This window comes from Aquarana catesbeiana, linkage group LG05 (assembly GCF_042186555.1).
Source record: "Aquarana catesbeiana isolate 2022-GZ linkage group LG05, ASM4218655v1, whole genome shotgun sequence".
Taxonomy (NCBI): domain Eukaryota; kingdom Metazoa; phylum Chordata; class Amphibia; order Anura; family Ranidae; genus Aquarana; species Aquarana catesbeiana.
Genome location: NC_133328.1, coordinates 625265466 through 625282223, shown reverse-complemented (window position 1 = coordinate 625282223; position 16758 = coordinate 625265466). Strand labels below are relative to the sequence as shown.

General features: G+C 42.2%; 1 protein-coding gene across 1 annotated transcript in view; it reads left to right on the top strand.

Annotated features, from left to right (window-relative positions):
- The window catches only part of FAM135B (family with sequence similarity 135 member B), a 257650-nt gene that overhangs the window by 187575 nt on the left and 53317 nt on the right, over positions 1-16758 (top strand). The window contains exons 10-11 of the mRNA XM_073632289.1: positions 14838-14993; positions 16531-16604. Of these exons, the coding sequence (XP_073488390.1) occupies positions 14838-14993; positions 16531-16604 (230 nt within the window). The remainder of the gene's footprint in view (positions 1-14837; positions 14994-16530; positions 16605-16758) is intronic.

Genomic DNA, 16758 nt, shown 5'->3' with positions numbered 1-16758 from the left:
TAATAAAATAGAATAGAAAAAAAAAAACAATAGAGTTAAATAGAAGAAAATATAAAGAATAAAGACTTGAATAGAATATATTAGAATAGAATAGAAAATAATATAATAGAACCAAACACGTATTGAGAGTGCATTAATTAGAGCTGTAATTTGTCTGTTCCACAAATGTCCAAAAGACAACAAATGACAACTAACGTGTTTCCAGCGCCAAACAATCCCCCCTTCCTCAGGGCTAAAAATAAATATGGCAGCTCTTCAAAAAACGGGGTTCTCCCCTTGTCCCCCAAAGATAGGGGTCACCCGGACTGAAAAATCTACAAACGAAACAAGAAGGAGCACTGAACACATGTTGAGAGCACATAAATGTAATTTGTCGATTCCACAAATGGCCAAAAGACAACAAATGACAACAAATGCATTTCAGGGCCAAACAATCTCCCTTTATCAGGAAAAAAAAGGCAGCTCTCTGAAAAATGGGGTCCCCCCCGACCCCAAGGATAGGGGTCACCTGGCCTGAGAAGTCTAAAAATTGTCAGAAACCATGAATCAGACTGAGATAGAAGTACAGTTAAATCACACTTGTTTAATAATAATAATAAAAAGGTAAACATAGTCAAAACATAGCCAGAGTTCAGGAACCGGAACGGATAGTCAGATAAGCCAAAATGTCAGGGAGCCAGAGATGAGCGTAGTAGAACAGCAAGCAAGATCTGGAGCCAGAAGGAATGTCAGCCAAGCAAGTCTTTAACAGGAACACAGGAGAGTGTCTCTAGGGATGTTGACCAAGGCGAAGACAGAGATCATCTGGGCTGGATGGCTTAAGTAGGCAGGACTGACGAGCAGGATATCATAAACAGGTGTGTCAGTGTGGAGAGATAGGAGCTGGCAATTAGCCGACAGCTGAGCGGCCAGCTCAGAGAAGGAAGGGCTAAGCCCAGCCCTGACACAAATTGAGCACGAAGGAGCACCAAATGTATTGAGAGTTCATAAATATAATTTGTCGATCCCATAAATAGCCAAAAGACAAAGAATGATGACTAGCGTGTTTCAGGGGGCAAACAATCACCTTCATCAGGACTAAAAAAAAAAAAACAGCTCTCCAAAAAATGGGGTCCCCCTGCCCCCAAGGATAGGGGTCATCTGGCCTGAGAAGTTTACACATTAAGCATGAAGAAGCACCAAATTCCATTTGTGGAATCAGCCAATGCATTCCAGGGGCCTTCATCTCCCTTCATCAGGACTAGAAAAAAAAAAAATATGACAGCTCTCCAAAAAATGTCATAAATGATGCTGATAACATGAAATAATCACATCTATAGTAAATGTCTTCACGAAAAAAATAAAAAATAAAGACAATTTATGGCACCAGATGGCATCCAACACGTTTCTGGGCCAAACTATTTTTCTTCATCAGAGCTAAAAAATGTAAGGAATAGAAACAAAACATATTATGCTATCAACTTTTCTTTGTGATGGAATTGAATTTTTTTTTTACTTCTATTCTTTATATATAATTTTATATTCCTGATGATGGAGGATTGGTTAGCCACTGAAACGTGTTGGATATCATTTGAAGCCATACATTGTGTCATTAAATCTTTTCTCATTAATACAATTACTAGAGATGGGATTGGTTTATGTTCTCAGCAATCTTTATGATGTTGTTGATGTTGGTGTTTTATTGTTATTCCCTCAATTTTTTTTAACTCCGATGAAAGGTGGTTGTTCTGCCCCTAAATGCGTTGGATGTCATTTGCTGTCTTTTTGGCCATTTGTGCAATCAATAAATTACATTTCTGGACTCTCAATATGTGTGTTTAGATCTCCTTCTGTCTCAGTTTATAGACTACTAAGGGGGGTGTGTCCATGTTAGCCCCGGCCAAAGGACGCTGGTTTACTTGAGCTGGCCATGCTACATTTTGCTACATTATAAGCATGCTGATAGGATGAGAGAGCAGAGGGATGACTCATGAATGCTCTGATGCTCCATAACTGTCTAATCGGCACCTTGGCGTTGTATGCTTCGCCAAGCTGGGCATCTGCATTTGTCAGCTCGGGATCTGGTTGTGCTTTCTGGAAGGTGTCCCTGGATCATAGGACCATCTGAATAGAATTCCAAAAGCCTTTGATGGGTAGAATGATTCATTCGTGGTAGGGACAGATTTATGTGAGCGAAGGAAAGTGTGCCATGGAGCCTCATTGACTGGTGGACATGGTGAAAGGTTGGGTGTTCCCAAAGGGCGAGGCAAAAAATGATAAGGCTATAAAATGTGTCAAGATGGAAATACCATTAACCGCTTGCCGACCGCCGCACGCAGATGTACATCGGCAGAATGGCACAGGCAGGCAAATGGGCGTACAGGTACGTCCTTTTAAATTTGCTGTGGGTCCCGGGAACTCGATGTTCGCCGGCGGCCCACGATTGCGGTGTGGAGAGGTAGAATGGGGAGATGCCTATGTAAACCAGCCATTTCCCTGTTCTGCCTAGTGCCATGACAGGGATCACCGCTTCTTGTCATCGGGAGTAGCGATCGCTGTCATGTCAGTGGTAGCCCCTCCCCCCTCACAATTAGAATCACTCCCTAGGACACACTTAACCCCTTCATCGCCCCCTAGTGGTTAACCCCTTCACTGCCAGTGTCATTTACACAATAATCAGTGCATTTTTATAGCACCGATCGCTGTAGAAATGACAATGGTCCCAAAATAGTGTCAAAAGTGTCCGATGTGTCCGCCATAATGTCGCAGTCACGATAAAAATCGTAGATTGCCACCATTACTAATAAAAAAAATGAATAGTAAAAATGCCATAAAATTATCCCCTATCTTGGAGACGCTATAACTTTTGCGCAAACCCATCAATATACGCTTATTGGGAATTTTTTTTACCAAAAATATGTAGAAGAACACATATCGGCCTAAACTGAGGGAAAAATTTGTTTTTTATATATTTTTTGGGCATAATTATTATAGCAAAAAGTAAAACATATTGCTTTTTTTTTCAAAATTGTCGCTCTTTTTTTGTTTATAGCGCAAAAAATAAAAACCGCAGAGGTGATCAAATACCACCAAAAGAAATCTCTATTTGTGGGGAAAAAAAGGACGTCAATTTTGTTTGGGTGCAACGTCGCACGACCGCGCAATTGTCAGTTAAAGCGACGCAAAGCCGTATCGCAAAAAGTCCTCTGGTCAGGACGGGGGGTAAAATCTTCCGGGGCTGAAGCGGTTAAGCATTTACAATCACATTGTGTCTTTAAGCTCTATGGCTCTGAATAACCCTTGGAATGTGCTATACATGCCCCAACAATTAATTCTAGTCTGCACAATGGCAGACGCTGAAGAATTAAAAGCAAAACTATCTTATTAAATTTAATTATGATTTAATGAACAAATAATTAAGAAGCTGATGGCATGTTTAATCACTAATCTAATTTGCAGAATAGGTAAAAAATCTTCTCCATTCTCCCTTATGTCTATACTAGCATCAGCATCAGGATTTCCAGAGAGAATTGTGGAATTAGACATGTCCTGGACTCATCAGCTGCTGGTAATACAGCACCATCTAGTGGCCACTGGTGCGCAAGGTTAGGAGTGTGCACTGTAGGTCTAATAGGGAAAAGTATTATTATTATTATTATTATACAGGATTTATATAGCGCCAACAGTTTACGCAGCGCTTTACAACATTAGGGAGGACAGAACAAGTACAATATAATTCAATACAGGAGGAATCAGAGGGCCCTGCTCGTTAGAGCTTACAATCTAGGAGGGAGGGTAGCTTCAAAACGTAATAATAATAGTAATAATCCTTTGCGGTAATATAGAACAATTTAATGGTGACTGCAGAGCAAGACAATGATTGTGAACTGTGTAAAATTGGTCTGATAGTAAACAGTAACCGCAAAATTTAATAATAATAATCATTATTATTATTATTATTATTATTATTGTAATATTAAACCCTTGTACACCGCCATCTAGTGGCCACTAAAAGAGCAAGGTCATGAGTGTGAACTGTGTGTTAACCGCTTCAGCCCCGGAATGATTTGCCCCCTTCCTGACCAGAGCACTTTTTACGATACGGCACTGCGTCGATTTAATTGACAATTGCGCAGTCGCGCGACGTTGCACCCAAACAAAATTGACGTCCTTTTTTTTCCCACAAATAGAGCTTTCTTTTGGTGGTATTTGATCACCTCTGCTGTTTTTATTTTTTGCGCTATAAACAAAAGAAGAGCGACAATTTTGATTTAAAAAAAAAAAAAAAAGCAATATGTTTTACTTTTTGCTATAAGAAATATCCCCCAAAAATATATATAAAAAAAACAAAACAAATTTCTTTCTCAGTTTAGGCCGATACGTATTTTTCTACATATGTTTGGTAAAAAAAAAATCGCAATAAGCGTATATTGACTGGTTTGTGCAAAAGTTATACAAGTCTAAAAGATAGGGGATAGATTTATGGCATTTTTATTGTTAATTTTTTTTTATTAGCAATGGCGGCAATCTGCGATTTTTATCGTGACTGCGACATTATGGCGGACACATCGGACACTTTTGACACTATTTTGGGACCAGTGTCATTTATACAGCGATCAGTGCTATAAAAATGCACTGATTACTGTGTAAATGACACTGGCAGGGAAGGGGTTAAACACTAGAGGGCGATGAAGGGGTTAAGTGTGTCCTAGGGAGTGATTCTAACTGTGGGGGGGGATGGGCTACCACTGACATGACAGCGATCACTGCTCCCGATGACAGGGAGCAGTAGATCCCTGTCATGTTGCTAGGCAGAACGGGGAAATGCCTTTTTTACAAAGGCATCTCCCCGTTCTTCCGCTCAGTGACACGATCGCTGGCCCCCGGCTGACATTGAGTCTGCGGGACACGGTCACGGAGTACGCAGCGGGGGCCGCGCATGCCCACAATGCCTCGATTTATAGGGGACGTACCTGTACACCAATTTGTGTCACCTGTCTGAACCCCGGGCTCCAAAGGTTGGGTGAGAGTCAAGTTTACCAAGGATCAGCCGCAGTCATCGATCCAATTCGACTAAACCTTATCAAACTTTCCCGGACAATTTCTACTCTCATATGTGATCCGGTAGGGTGGTAACACGCTATTGATCGTCTTTTGCCATGATTCTTTGGAAGGAGCCTCCTTCAGTTTCCACCTTAGCAAGATTTCCCTTCTGGCATAAAATAGGGAGTAAGTAAGGCACAATTTGACATAACGGTCCCCCTCAATGTCTTCTAAATGGCTCAGTAGCAAGATCAGGGTATCCAGAGGTATGTCTATCCCCCAGATATCCCCCAACATGTCTGCCACTGCACACCGGTATGGACGGAGCTTGGGACAGGACCAGACCATATGGTAGAAAGTACCTGGTTCAAGGGCGCATCTAGTACACAGTGGGCTAAGACTGGGGTAAATGCTAGCTAGCCTCTGCGGTGTGCAACGATCGTGTGAGTTTAACGTCACGTGCTACTGTCAAAAAAAGGTATAAGGAGGACAAGGGTTTCTCCAGTACCCCAAGGATCTGGAGACGCTCAATCGAATAAGGATCGAGCGTCACCTGAGTAGGGAACTGGGCTCTAAGGGCATGCCTCCGCTGCCAGTATCTGAATTGAAAGGATCGTGGAAGGCGATGGGTCCATCGCAGCTCCTGAAATGGGGCAATTTCGCCCCTCTGCATCACCTGCCTGAGGGTATCAATTCCTCTTGTAGCCCACACCGCAGGGTCAGGGATTTTATATAGGTGAGGAAGCAAAGGATTACCCCATAACGGGGTATGCGGGGTATACAAGGCGGTTTCAGGACCGCTGTTCTGGAGCATCGCCACACCTGGATCGTGGTTTGCATGGGGCCCGTCACAGAGGGGTGAGCCCCACAGCCCCAGTACACCAAATTAGACAGCGCTCCATAGGAGCCTAGGAGAGCCGTCTCCCATGTAACGGCAGGGTTCTGCTGGGGCTGGGAGAACCACCACCTCACATTAACAAGTGCCGCCACCCAGTAATATATTAGAATTAGAAATTAGAATATTGCGAACTCTGGGTAGGACAGAGCCCCCAGCATAGGCCAGGTCTATGCACGAAAAAGCTCTGTGCAAGGCGGAGTGACAAGTGAAGGCACGAGTTTGGGGGTTTTTCTACCTCCAAATATCACTCAGACCATATGTGTCAGCTCAAGTCGCCAAACCTTGGCGGGTGGTGCCAGTAGCAATAAGTCTTTCCAACCCCGAGTCCGGGACCAGATTAAAATCTCCCAGTAGGACCACATAGTCAGTAGAGAACTCCGCTATTTTAGCTGTGACCAGATTCAGCACGTGGAAGGAGGCGGGAGGTGGTTGTAAACTATAACCCATGGTAGACAATGGATTAGTGCAGTATTATTTATTTTAATAACAAAAATGATTATTAATATAATAATAATAATAATAATAATCCCTTGTGGTAATATAGAACAATTTTGTGGTGACTGCAGGGCAAGGTCATGATTGTGACCTGTGTGTTAAAATTGGCTTGATAGTAAACAGTAACTGCAAAAAATGTAATAATAATAATAATAATAATAATAATAATTTTTATTATTATTATTGTAATATTAAACCCTTGTGGTAATACACCGCCATCTAGTGGCTACTGAAGGGCAATGTCATGAGTGTGCACTGTGTGTTAAAGTAGGTCTGATAGTAAACAGTAACTGCAAAAAAGATTTTTTAATTTGTATAACAACAATTATTATTAATAATACTATTAATAATTACTAACCCTTTTTGTAATACAAAACCTTTTAGTGGCCACTGAAGGGCAAGATCATGCATGTGAACTGTGAGGTTAAAGTAGGTCTGATAGTAAACAGTAACTGCAAAAAATGCAACAAAAAATATTATTAATATTAAAAATAAAAATAATACTATTATTATTAATAATAATAATAATAATCCCTTGTGGTAATATAGAACAATTTAGTGGTGACTGCAGGGCAAGGTCATGATTGTGAACTGTGTGTTAAAATTCGTATGATAGTAAACAGTAACTGCAAAATGTAATAATAATATTACAATAATAAAAAATAATAATAATAATAATAATAATAATAATAATAATAATTATTATTATTATTATTATTATTAAACCCTTGTGGCATTACACCGCCATCTAGTGGCTACAGAAGGGCAATGTCATGAGTGTGCACTGTGTGGTAAAGTAGGTCTGATAGTAAACAGTAACTGCAAAAAAAGTACTATTAACCACTTGCTGACTGTCTCACGATGATATACATCAGCAAAGTGGTCGCGAATCGCCGTATGGGTACGTCTGTACCTTTAAGGGCGACAGCAGCCGCACCCACTGCACGACGGGGAACCCGATGCGCATGGCTGGCGGGTGCGATCGCCGCCGGCCACCCTTGATCATGTGCACGAGAGCAGGAACAGGGATACTTGTATAACAACAATTATTATTAATAATAATATTAATAATTACTAACCCTTTTGGTAATACAAAACCTTTTAATGGCAACTGCAGGGCAAGGTTATGAGTGTACACTGTGTGTTAAAGTAGGTCTGATAGTAAACAGTAACTGCCAAAAATGTATTATTTATTTTAATAACAAAAAAAATATTATTAATAATAATAATAATAATAATAATAATCCCTTGTGGAAATATAGAACCATTTAGTGATGATTGCAGGGCAAGGTCATGATTGTAAACTGTGTGTTAAAGTAGGTCTGATAGTAAACAGTAACTGCAAAAAATGTATTAATAATTTTAGTAACAAAAATTAATAATAATAATAATAATAATAATAATAACACTTTTGGTAATACAAAACCATTTAGTGGCCACTGAGGGACAAGGCAGTGGTTGTGAACTGTGTGTTAAAGTAGGTCTGACAGCAAACAGTAACTGCAAATTGTATTATTAATTTTAATAACAAAATTAATAATAATCATAATATTCACAATATTAATTCACCCTTTTGGTAATGCACCATCTAGTAGCCACTGAAGGGCAGGGTTATGAGTGTGTACTGTGTTCTAAAAGTAGATCTGATTGTAAACAGTAACTGCAAAATATATTGTTAATTTTAATAACAAAAACAAATGATAATGCTATTAATAATATTAATATTAATAATAATAATAAGAAGAAGAAGAAGAAGAAGAAGAATGATAATTGCTCACACGATAATTGCTGACATTAGGAGCTAGGATTTTTAAGGGGCCAATAACCCACTATTATAAACAACTGTTAAAAGTCATAGGTTTTATTATGTTGATTAAAAAATGTAAACATAACAGAAAATACACATAGTGAAAAACACATTTAAAATTACTGGATCATATTTTTGGAAATTGACAGACATGATCAATAGTAGATGGGGGTGATAATCCCGACATGTTTCGCCAATCATTTCGGCTTCCTCAGGGGATATTTGTTATCACACCAAAATAGATAGATTACGGTATAGTTATCACTATATACAGTAGTATGTAATAATTTCACAAATAGGTCTCAATTATACAAAGTAGAACAATAGAACATTTAAGAGATGTATAGATATGCGCTGTAGATTTTTACAGCAATACATAAGCATAGAAAATAAAATTGATGAGAGACATCTTACCACTATACACTAATAATATTAATAATAATAATCCCTCATTGTAATAAAGCACCATCTAGCGGTCATTGAAAGGGCAAGGTCATGAGTTTGTGTTAAAATGGGTAGTAAACGATATATAGTAACTGTAATAATAACAATATTAAAAATAACAAATATTAACATTAAAGAAGAATTCCAGGTATGGATAATTTATACATATTTACTTTGGTCCAGCTTGGACAAATGTAAGTATGTACATATCATACCTCTACAAAATAGAAATCACTAAAACACACACCACCACTCCAGTCATCTACAGTACTACAGTGAATTCAGGTTCCAGCTGGAGATTGGCCAGGTATATGGTATATACAGTATATAGTTACTTTGGTCCATACCTGAAATTATTCTTTAAACCTATGTGGTAGTACGGCACCATCTAGTGGTCACTAAAGGACAAAGTAATTTGTTTGTATCGAGTGTTAAAATTGGTCGGACGGTGTGCAGTAACTATAATAATACTGATAATAATAATAATAAGAAGAAGAATCCATTGTTTGATAAATAAAAACCTTTGTATAATACAGAAAGTAGGTTATTTTTTTTTTATAGGTTAAAAAAAAACGAGGAGCTAGTAAAATTGCAATAAAATTGTATCCAAATACAAAACATATACACTAAAATATATTTTAAAAAGCTTTCATCCTGGTATCGTTTTTTAAAATTTAAAAAAATTTTTTTTTTTAGAGCCGGCGGTCGGCTCTCTTGTAATAGCAATCGGAGTGGCTAACTAGCCGCTCGATTGCTATTACAAGCAACGGGAGGGGACATCCCGCTTGCTTGGTCTCTCCCATCCCACCGGGAGACCCAAGCAACCAGCTGGCCCGGACAGAGAAGCAAAGTTGGGTTGGACTGCGATTGGCTGTTTGCGACGGTAACCTGGAAGCAATGACATGACTTCACTTCCTGTTTACCCAGATGTCAACGGCGTCATTTAAAAAAAAAAAAATTAAAGCATTCAAAAACACATATCTTGGTGTTTTCAATGGCTTTAAGTGCAGAGGAGGGATTTGGGGGTCCCCTGATCTCTCCATGAAGAGGGCCTGTCACTGGCCTATTGCTATCACAAAGGATGTTTACATTTCTTGTGACAGCAATAAAAGTGATCAAATAAATTTAACGCAACAGTGTAAAAATAAAAATAAAATAAGTTAATAATTGCCCCCATCCCCCTGTGCTAGTGCGCAAAGGAAAACACGCGCGTCGGTTCCATGCAAACAGCAATCATCCCACACTTGTGGGGTATTGTCTAGAACAGGGGTCTTCAAACTTTTCAAAGGGCCAGTCTAATGTCCTTCAGACTTTAGGAAGGCTGGATTGTGGCCAGTGGGGGGTAGAAAATGTCCAGGGCCCAGCATCACCCATTATTGGTATCAGTAGGAGTAGTCAACCATTATTGGTATTAGTAGGAGTAGTGCCCCATTATTGGTATCGGTGGAAGAAATAGCGCCTCGTTTGCTGGTGACATTGGGAGGAGTAGTGCCCCAAGGGCCAGGTACAGGCTAGCAAAGGGCCACATTTGGCCCTTGGCCTGCAGTTTGGAGACCCCTAGTCTAGAAGATCAGATCACGGGGCAGCGATTTGTAGCACTAGACCTCCTCTGTAAATATAAATTGTCAACCTGTAAAGACATTTAAATTGTCGCCTATGGATAGTAACATTTATTTCACTTGTCGCCGTTGCATGGGCATGTGCAATTCTAAAGTGTGACATGTTTGGTATCTATTTACTTACTATAACATCATCTTTAATATTAAAAAAATATATAATGGGTTATGTGTTTTTTTTTGTAAAAAAATGAACCACTTGCTGACCAGCCGCTGCAATTATACTGTGGCAAGCTGGCTTGGCTACGCGAATGGCCGTAGGTGTACGTCGGGGCTCCTTCACAGCTTGCACGCGCCGATTGGTCAGTGGGGGAGCCAATCCTCGGTTCCAGCCGGCGGACTCTATCTCCAGCGGCCGCCCACAATCGCTCCCCGCAGAGACAGAGTGGGGATCTGCCCAAGTAAACAAGGCAGATCTCTGTTCTGACAGGGGGTGGCACACAGATACTGTCTTTCTGCTATGCAGGAAGGTGGCTCTGTGTGTTGTCCCAGGCAGCCCCTCCCCCATACAGTTAGTAAACACATAGGGAACACAGTTAACCCTTTGGTCACCCCTGGTGTTAACCCCTTCCCTGCCAGTGTCATTAGTACAATAGCAAATTAGTACAAATTAGCACTTTGAGTGAGTTTGCGCAAGTTTGTGGTGGAGGAACTTGACTGACCTGCACAGAGTCCTGACCTCAACCTGATAGAACATCTTTGGGATGAATTAGAGTGGAGACTGAGAGTCAGGCCTTTTCGTCCAACATCAGTGCCTGACCTCACAAATGTGCTTCTGGAAGAATGGTCAAACATTCCCATAGACACACTCCTAAACTTTGTGGACAGCCTTCCCAGAAGAGTTGAAGCTGTTATAGCTGCAAAGGGTGGGCCAACTCAATATTGAACCCTTGCGGACTAAGACTGGGATGCCATTAAAGTTCATGTGCGTGTAAAGGCAGGTGTCCCAATAGTTTTGGTATTATAGTTTATATTATTTTTTTTTCCCCACAAAAGATGTGTTACCCTTCAAGCAGTGGCGGCCCGTGCACTGTGGGCGCACGGGCGCCGTCCCCCTATCCATGCTCCCGACCCCTTTCAGGATGCCAAATGCATGGATTCCTATGGCAGGGGTGGGAGGGGGTGGTACTTTTTGAAGCACCCGATTAAAGCCAGAGGCTCTAATAGGCTTCAAAATAGGGTGGGCTCAGGGCGCAGAGAGAGCGCCCTGATCTCACCCAAAGGTGTGACAATAGCAAATTCATTTTTGCCAATCAGGAGGCAGGGCGTCAGACCTATTTCCTGACTGTGCAAAGTGCCAGGCCACCCTATTGGATGCCTGGCACTTAGGAAGAGGAGCGGAGAAGACACAGCGGCTGCAGCGGAGGTCGCCACCGATGTGGTGCATTGGAGAGGATCTGCTGCGGTAAGTCCCCTCTGTCAGAGCCGCGCACACGTGGGGGGTGCTGCCACAGGTGCGAGCCCCGCGAGTGGGGGGGTCGGGGGGCAGAGTGGCTGCATATGATGAGCACAAGTGTCTGCATATACTGGGTGCAAGTAGCTGCATTTGATGGGTACAAGTGGCTGCATTTGATGGGCACAAGTAGCTGCATATGATGGGCACAAGTGGCTGCATTTGATGGGAACAAATGGCTGCATACGATGGGCACAAGTGGCTGCATATGATGGGCAGAAGTGGCTGCATTTGATGGGCACAAGTGGCTGCATACGATGGGCACAAGTGGCTGCATTTGATGGGCACAAGTGGCTGTATATGATGGGCACAAGTGGCTGCATATACCGGACACCCTATTGGATGCCTGGCACTTAGGAAGAGGAGTGGAGAAGACACAGCGGCTGCAGCGGAGGTCGCCACCGATGTGGTGCATTGGAGAGGATCTGCTGCGGTAAGTCCCCTCTGTCAGAGCCGCGCACACGTGGGGGGTGCTGCCACAGGTGCGAGCCCCGCGAGTGGGGGGGTCGGGGGGCAGAGTGGCTGCATATGATGAGCACAAGTGTCTGAATATACTGGGTACAAGTAGCTGCATTTGATGGGTACAAGTGGCTGCATTTGATGGGCACAAGTAGCTGCATATGATGGGCACAAGTGACTGCATTTGATTGGCACAAGTGGCTGAATTTGATGGGCACAAGTGTTTGCATTTGATGGGTACAAGTGGCTGCATTTGATGGGCACAAGTGGCTGTATATGATGGGCACAAGTGGCTGCATATACCGGGCACAAGTGACTGCATTTGATGGGCACAAGTGGCTGCATTTGATGGGCACAAGTGTCTGCGTTTGCTAGGCACAATGGCTGCATATGATAGGCACAAGTGGCTGCATTTGATGGGCACACGTAGCTGCATATGATGGGCACAAGTGGCTGCATATGATGGGCACAAGTGGCTGCATTTGATGGGAACAAATGGCTGCATACGATGGGCACAAGTGGCTGCATATGATGGGCAGAAGTGGCTGCATTTGATGGGCACAAGTGGCTGCATACGATGGGCACAAGTGGCTGCATATGATGGGCACAAGTGGCTGCATTTGATGGGAACAAATGGCTGCATATGATGGGCACAGTGGCTGCATATGATGGGCACAAGTGGCTGCATTTGATGGGAACAAATGGCTGCATATGATGGGCACAGTGGCTGCATATGATGGGCACAAGTGGCTGCATTTGATGGGCACAAGTGGCTGCATATGATGGGCACAAGTGGCTGCATATACTGGGCACAAGTGACTGCATTTGATAGGCACAAGTGGCTGCATTTGATGGGCACAAGTGTCTGCGATGGGCACAATGGCTGCATATGATGGGCACAAGTGGCTGCATTTGATGGGCACAAGTAGCTGCATATGATGGGCACAAGTGGCTGCATATGATGGGCACAAGTGGCTGCATTTGATGGGCACAAGTGGCTGCATATGATGGGCACAAGTGGCTGTGTTTGATGGGGACAGTGACTGCATTTGATGGGCACAATGGCTGCATATGATGGACACAAGTGGCTGCATATGATGGGCACAAGTGGCTGCATTTGATGGGCACAAGTAGCTGCATTTGACGGGCACAATTGGCTGTATTTGATGGGCACAAGTGGCTGCATTTGATGGGCACAAAGTGGCTGAATTTGATGGCCACAAATGGCTGCATATGATGGGCATAGTGGCTGCATATGATGGGCACAAGTGGCTGCATTTGATGGGCACAAGTGGCTGCATATGATGGGCACAGTGGCTGCATATGATGGGCACAGTGGCTGCATATGATGGGCACAAGTGGCTGTATTTGATGGGCATAAGTGGCTGCATTAGACAGGCACAGGTGGCTGCATATGATGGGCACAAGTGGCTGCATATGATGGGCACAAGTGGCTTCATATGATGGGCACAAGTGGCTGCATATGATGGACACAAGTGGCTGCATTTGACGGGCACAAGTGGCTGCATATGATGGGCACAAGTGGCTGCATTTGATGGGCACAGTGGCTGCATTTGATGGGCACAATGGCTGCATATGATGGGCACAAGTGGTTGCATTTGATGGGCACAAGTGGCTGCATACGATGGGCACAAGTGGCTGCATATGATGGGCACAAGTGGCTGAATTTGATGGGAACAAATGGCTGCATATGATGGGCACCGTGGCTGCATATGATGGGCTCAAGTGGCTTCATTTGATGAGCACAAGTGGCTGCATACGATGGGCACAAGTGGCTGCATATGATGGGCACAAGTGGCTGCATTTGATGGGAACAAATGGCTGCATATGATGGGCACAGTGGCTGCATATGATGGGCACAAGTGGGTGCATTTGATGGGAACAAATGGCTGCATATGATGGGCACAGTGGCTGCATATGATGGGCACAAGTGGCTGCATTTGATGGGCACAGTGACTGCGTTTGATGGGCACAATGGCTGCATATGATGGGCACAAGTGGTTGCATTTTATGGGCACAAGTGGCTGCATACGATGGGCACAAGTGGCTGCATATGATGGGCACAAGTGGCTGCATTTGATGGGAACAAATGGCTGCATATGATGGGCACCGTGGCTGCATATGATGGGCTCAAGTGGCTGCATTTGATGGGCACAAGTGGCTGCATACGATGGGCACAAGTGGCTGCATATGATGGGCACAAGTGGCTGCATTTGATGGGAACAAATGGCTGCATATGATGGGCACAGTGGCTGCATATGATGGGCACAAGTGGCTGCATTTGATGGGAACAAATGGCTGCATATGATGGGCACAGTGGCTGCATATGATGGGCACAAGTGGCTGCATTTGATGGGCACAGTGAGGCTGCAATTGATGGGGGGTTCAGTATTTTTCTGTTTGCGCCCCCCAAAAAAATTTTGAGCACCAGCCGCCACTGCCTTCAAGTAATAACAAAGTAATAATAACAAAGTTATTTGTGATTGTTTGGTCAGGGTCATGGTATACAGCACCTTTCATTTTTACCTGCAGTAAAGGGAAGGCTTTTAGAAGGTAAAAGAGGTCTGATAAGACATTGTTCACCAGAGAAATAGCAGAATGTTTTTTTTTGTCTCCTGGCAGTTGTTGGAGAGCCCAGACAGAATAACTGAGCAGATCAGCAAGGACCTGGCTTGGCTTTGTTCCCAACTTTTGGTTATATGGTCTAAATTTCTGGAAATAGTGACACTTCAGCCAGACGTGACAACCTACCTCATGCAAGAACACCACACCCTACGGGTAAGTTGCTTGTGTCATTGACATCCTTTCTGTCCTGAAGAACATAGTCAAGTAACCACATATAGGGACTTTTGAGGTGACAGTCATTAGTTTTAACACATTAGTAAAAAAAAAAGTCTCACAATTTTTATTAAATAACCATTATGCAAAATTATCCAAAATAATATTTTTTAAGTTTTTTCCCCACACTAACTTTTTTTTTTACTGATAACATTCATATTTAAAGAGACATTATGCAATAAGATTTCTTTAAATGACTACTGTAATTCCCTTGTTACTCAAACCAGTTTATTGTTAGGTCCAAGGTAAGCTGGCCATAGACTATTCGAATCTTGGCCAGTTCAGCAGTAACCAGCCGATATTCGAACCATGTAGGGGCAGGCTGAATGTACCCACGTTTTTACATGGGTATAACCACTAGCAAAAATCACTGTGTCCTCCTGGCAGGGGTTGGCTTCCCGCACCAGGAGAACACAATGGTTCAGCAGGAGGGATTCCCTCATCAACACAGACAGTGCAGGAAAGAAATTTGCACCGTCTATGGCCGGCCTTAGACCTCTACAATATCCTAGTCATGAATTTGCTTCCCGAAGAGGAAAGTGGTCCATTCTCAATGCGTTTCACGGTCTAGTTTACTTGGCAGAATAGAGAAAAGCTAACATTGCAACAATATCTTTATAAGTATCACAATGAGGGATCCGCAACCCAATCAGAACCTCTGGTGAAGACAAGTAGGATCACCTGGGACATTTTGCAAGAGCCTGTGGTCAATAAGCATGGTCGCTGGGTTTTGTGGTAAGTTTATAGGCACATTTCACCTACATTTACTATATACTGTCTATATGTATATTGGCAGTGATTTTAGCCTACTCTATCCTCCAAAAAGTGTTGGCTTTAGACACATTTTAAAACCCAACTTCAGGTCCCCAAGCAGTTCATTTGTATAACTACCTTCTTCAGATGTCTTCAGGCTGGTCACATGACATGCTTCAGTCTTCATGGGCTTAGGGAGGTCCCCATTGTTACTGAAAGCGGTGTTGATGGAATGAAGTCAATGCCATTCTCATTAGGTACTATGGGGACAGCTTTGGGTTAATGGTTAGTATTGCAGCCAGAGCTGTTTTTTTTAAATCACCATGGGGGGGGGGGGGGGGGATATATACAGTTTTTAGACCAATATGTTAATTAGTATAAAAACTAATGGTAAAACTGACACGTGGCCTATTGATTCATGTGAAAACAAATTATACATCCATTTTAGAGCACAGAAAGTCTTTTTTTTTATTTCTAACTGGAAAACAGTTTATTAAAATTTTTTAAATTTTATTATTTAACAATTTTATGTATTTATTATTTTTACTATAATTATATATACTTTTTAATATCATTATTTATATAAAAATATAAGTATTTTTTTTAAATGTTATTTATCATTTATTAAAATTGGATAACAACTGCTTTAATATTACTATGTATAGGCTAGTACTGCTTCCACTGTCATTGCGATGTCTAATTTTACTTGTGTCTCGTACTGTAGGTAAGGAGATTTTCAGAAGCCTTTTTCTACACTGAATATGAAAAACCAGCTGCTCTCACGTTTCAAGAAAATCTGTGAGTTTGTGATAGTTTTGGCATCTGCACTGCTAACAGTATGTTGGATTATTTCCATGAATTGCTGAACATATACATTGAATTTACAACTCCAGCCAAAAAAAAAGAGAATTGAATAAAAAAAAAATGAATAGCCCATGGCAAGGTAAAATAA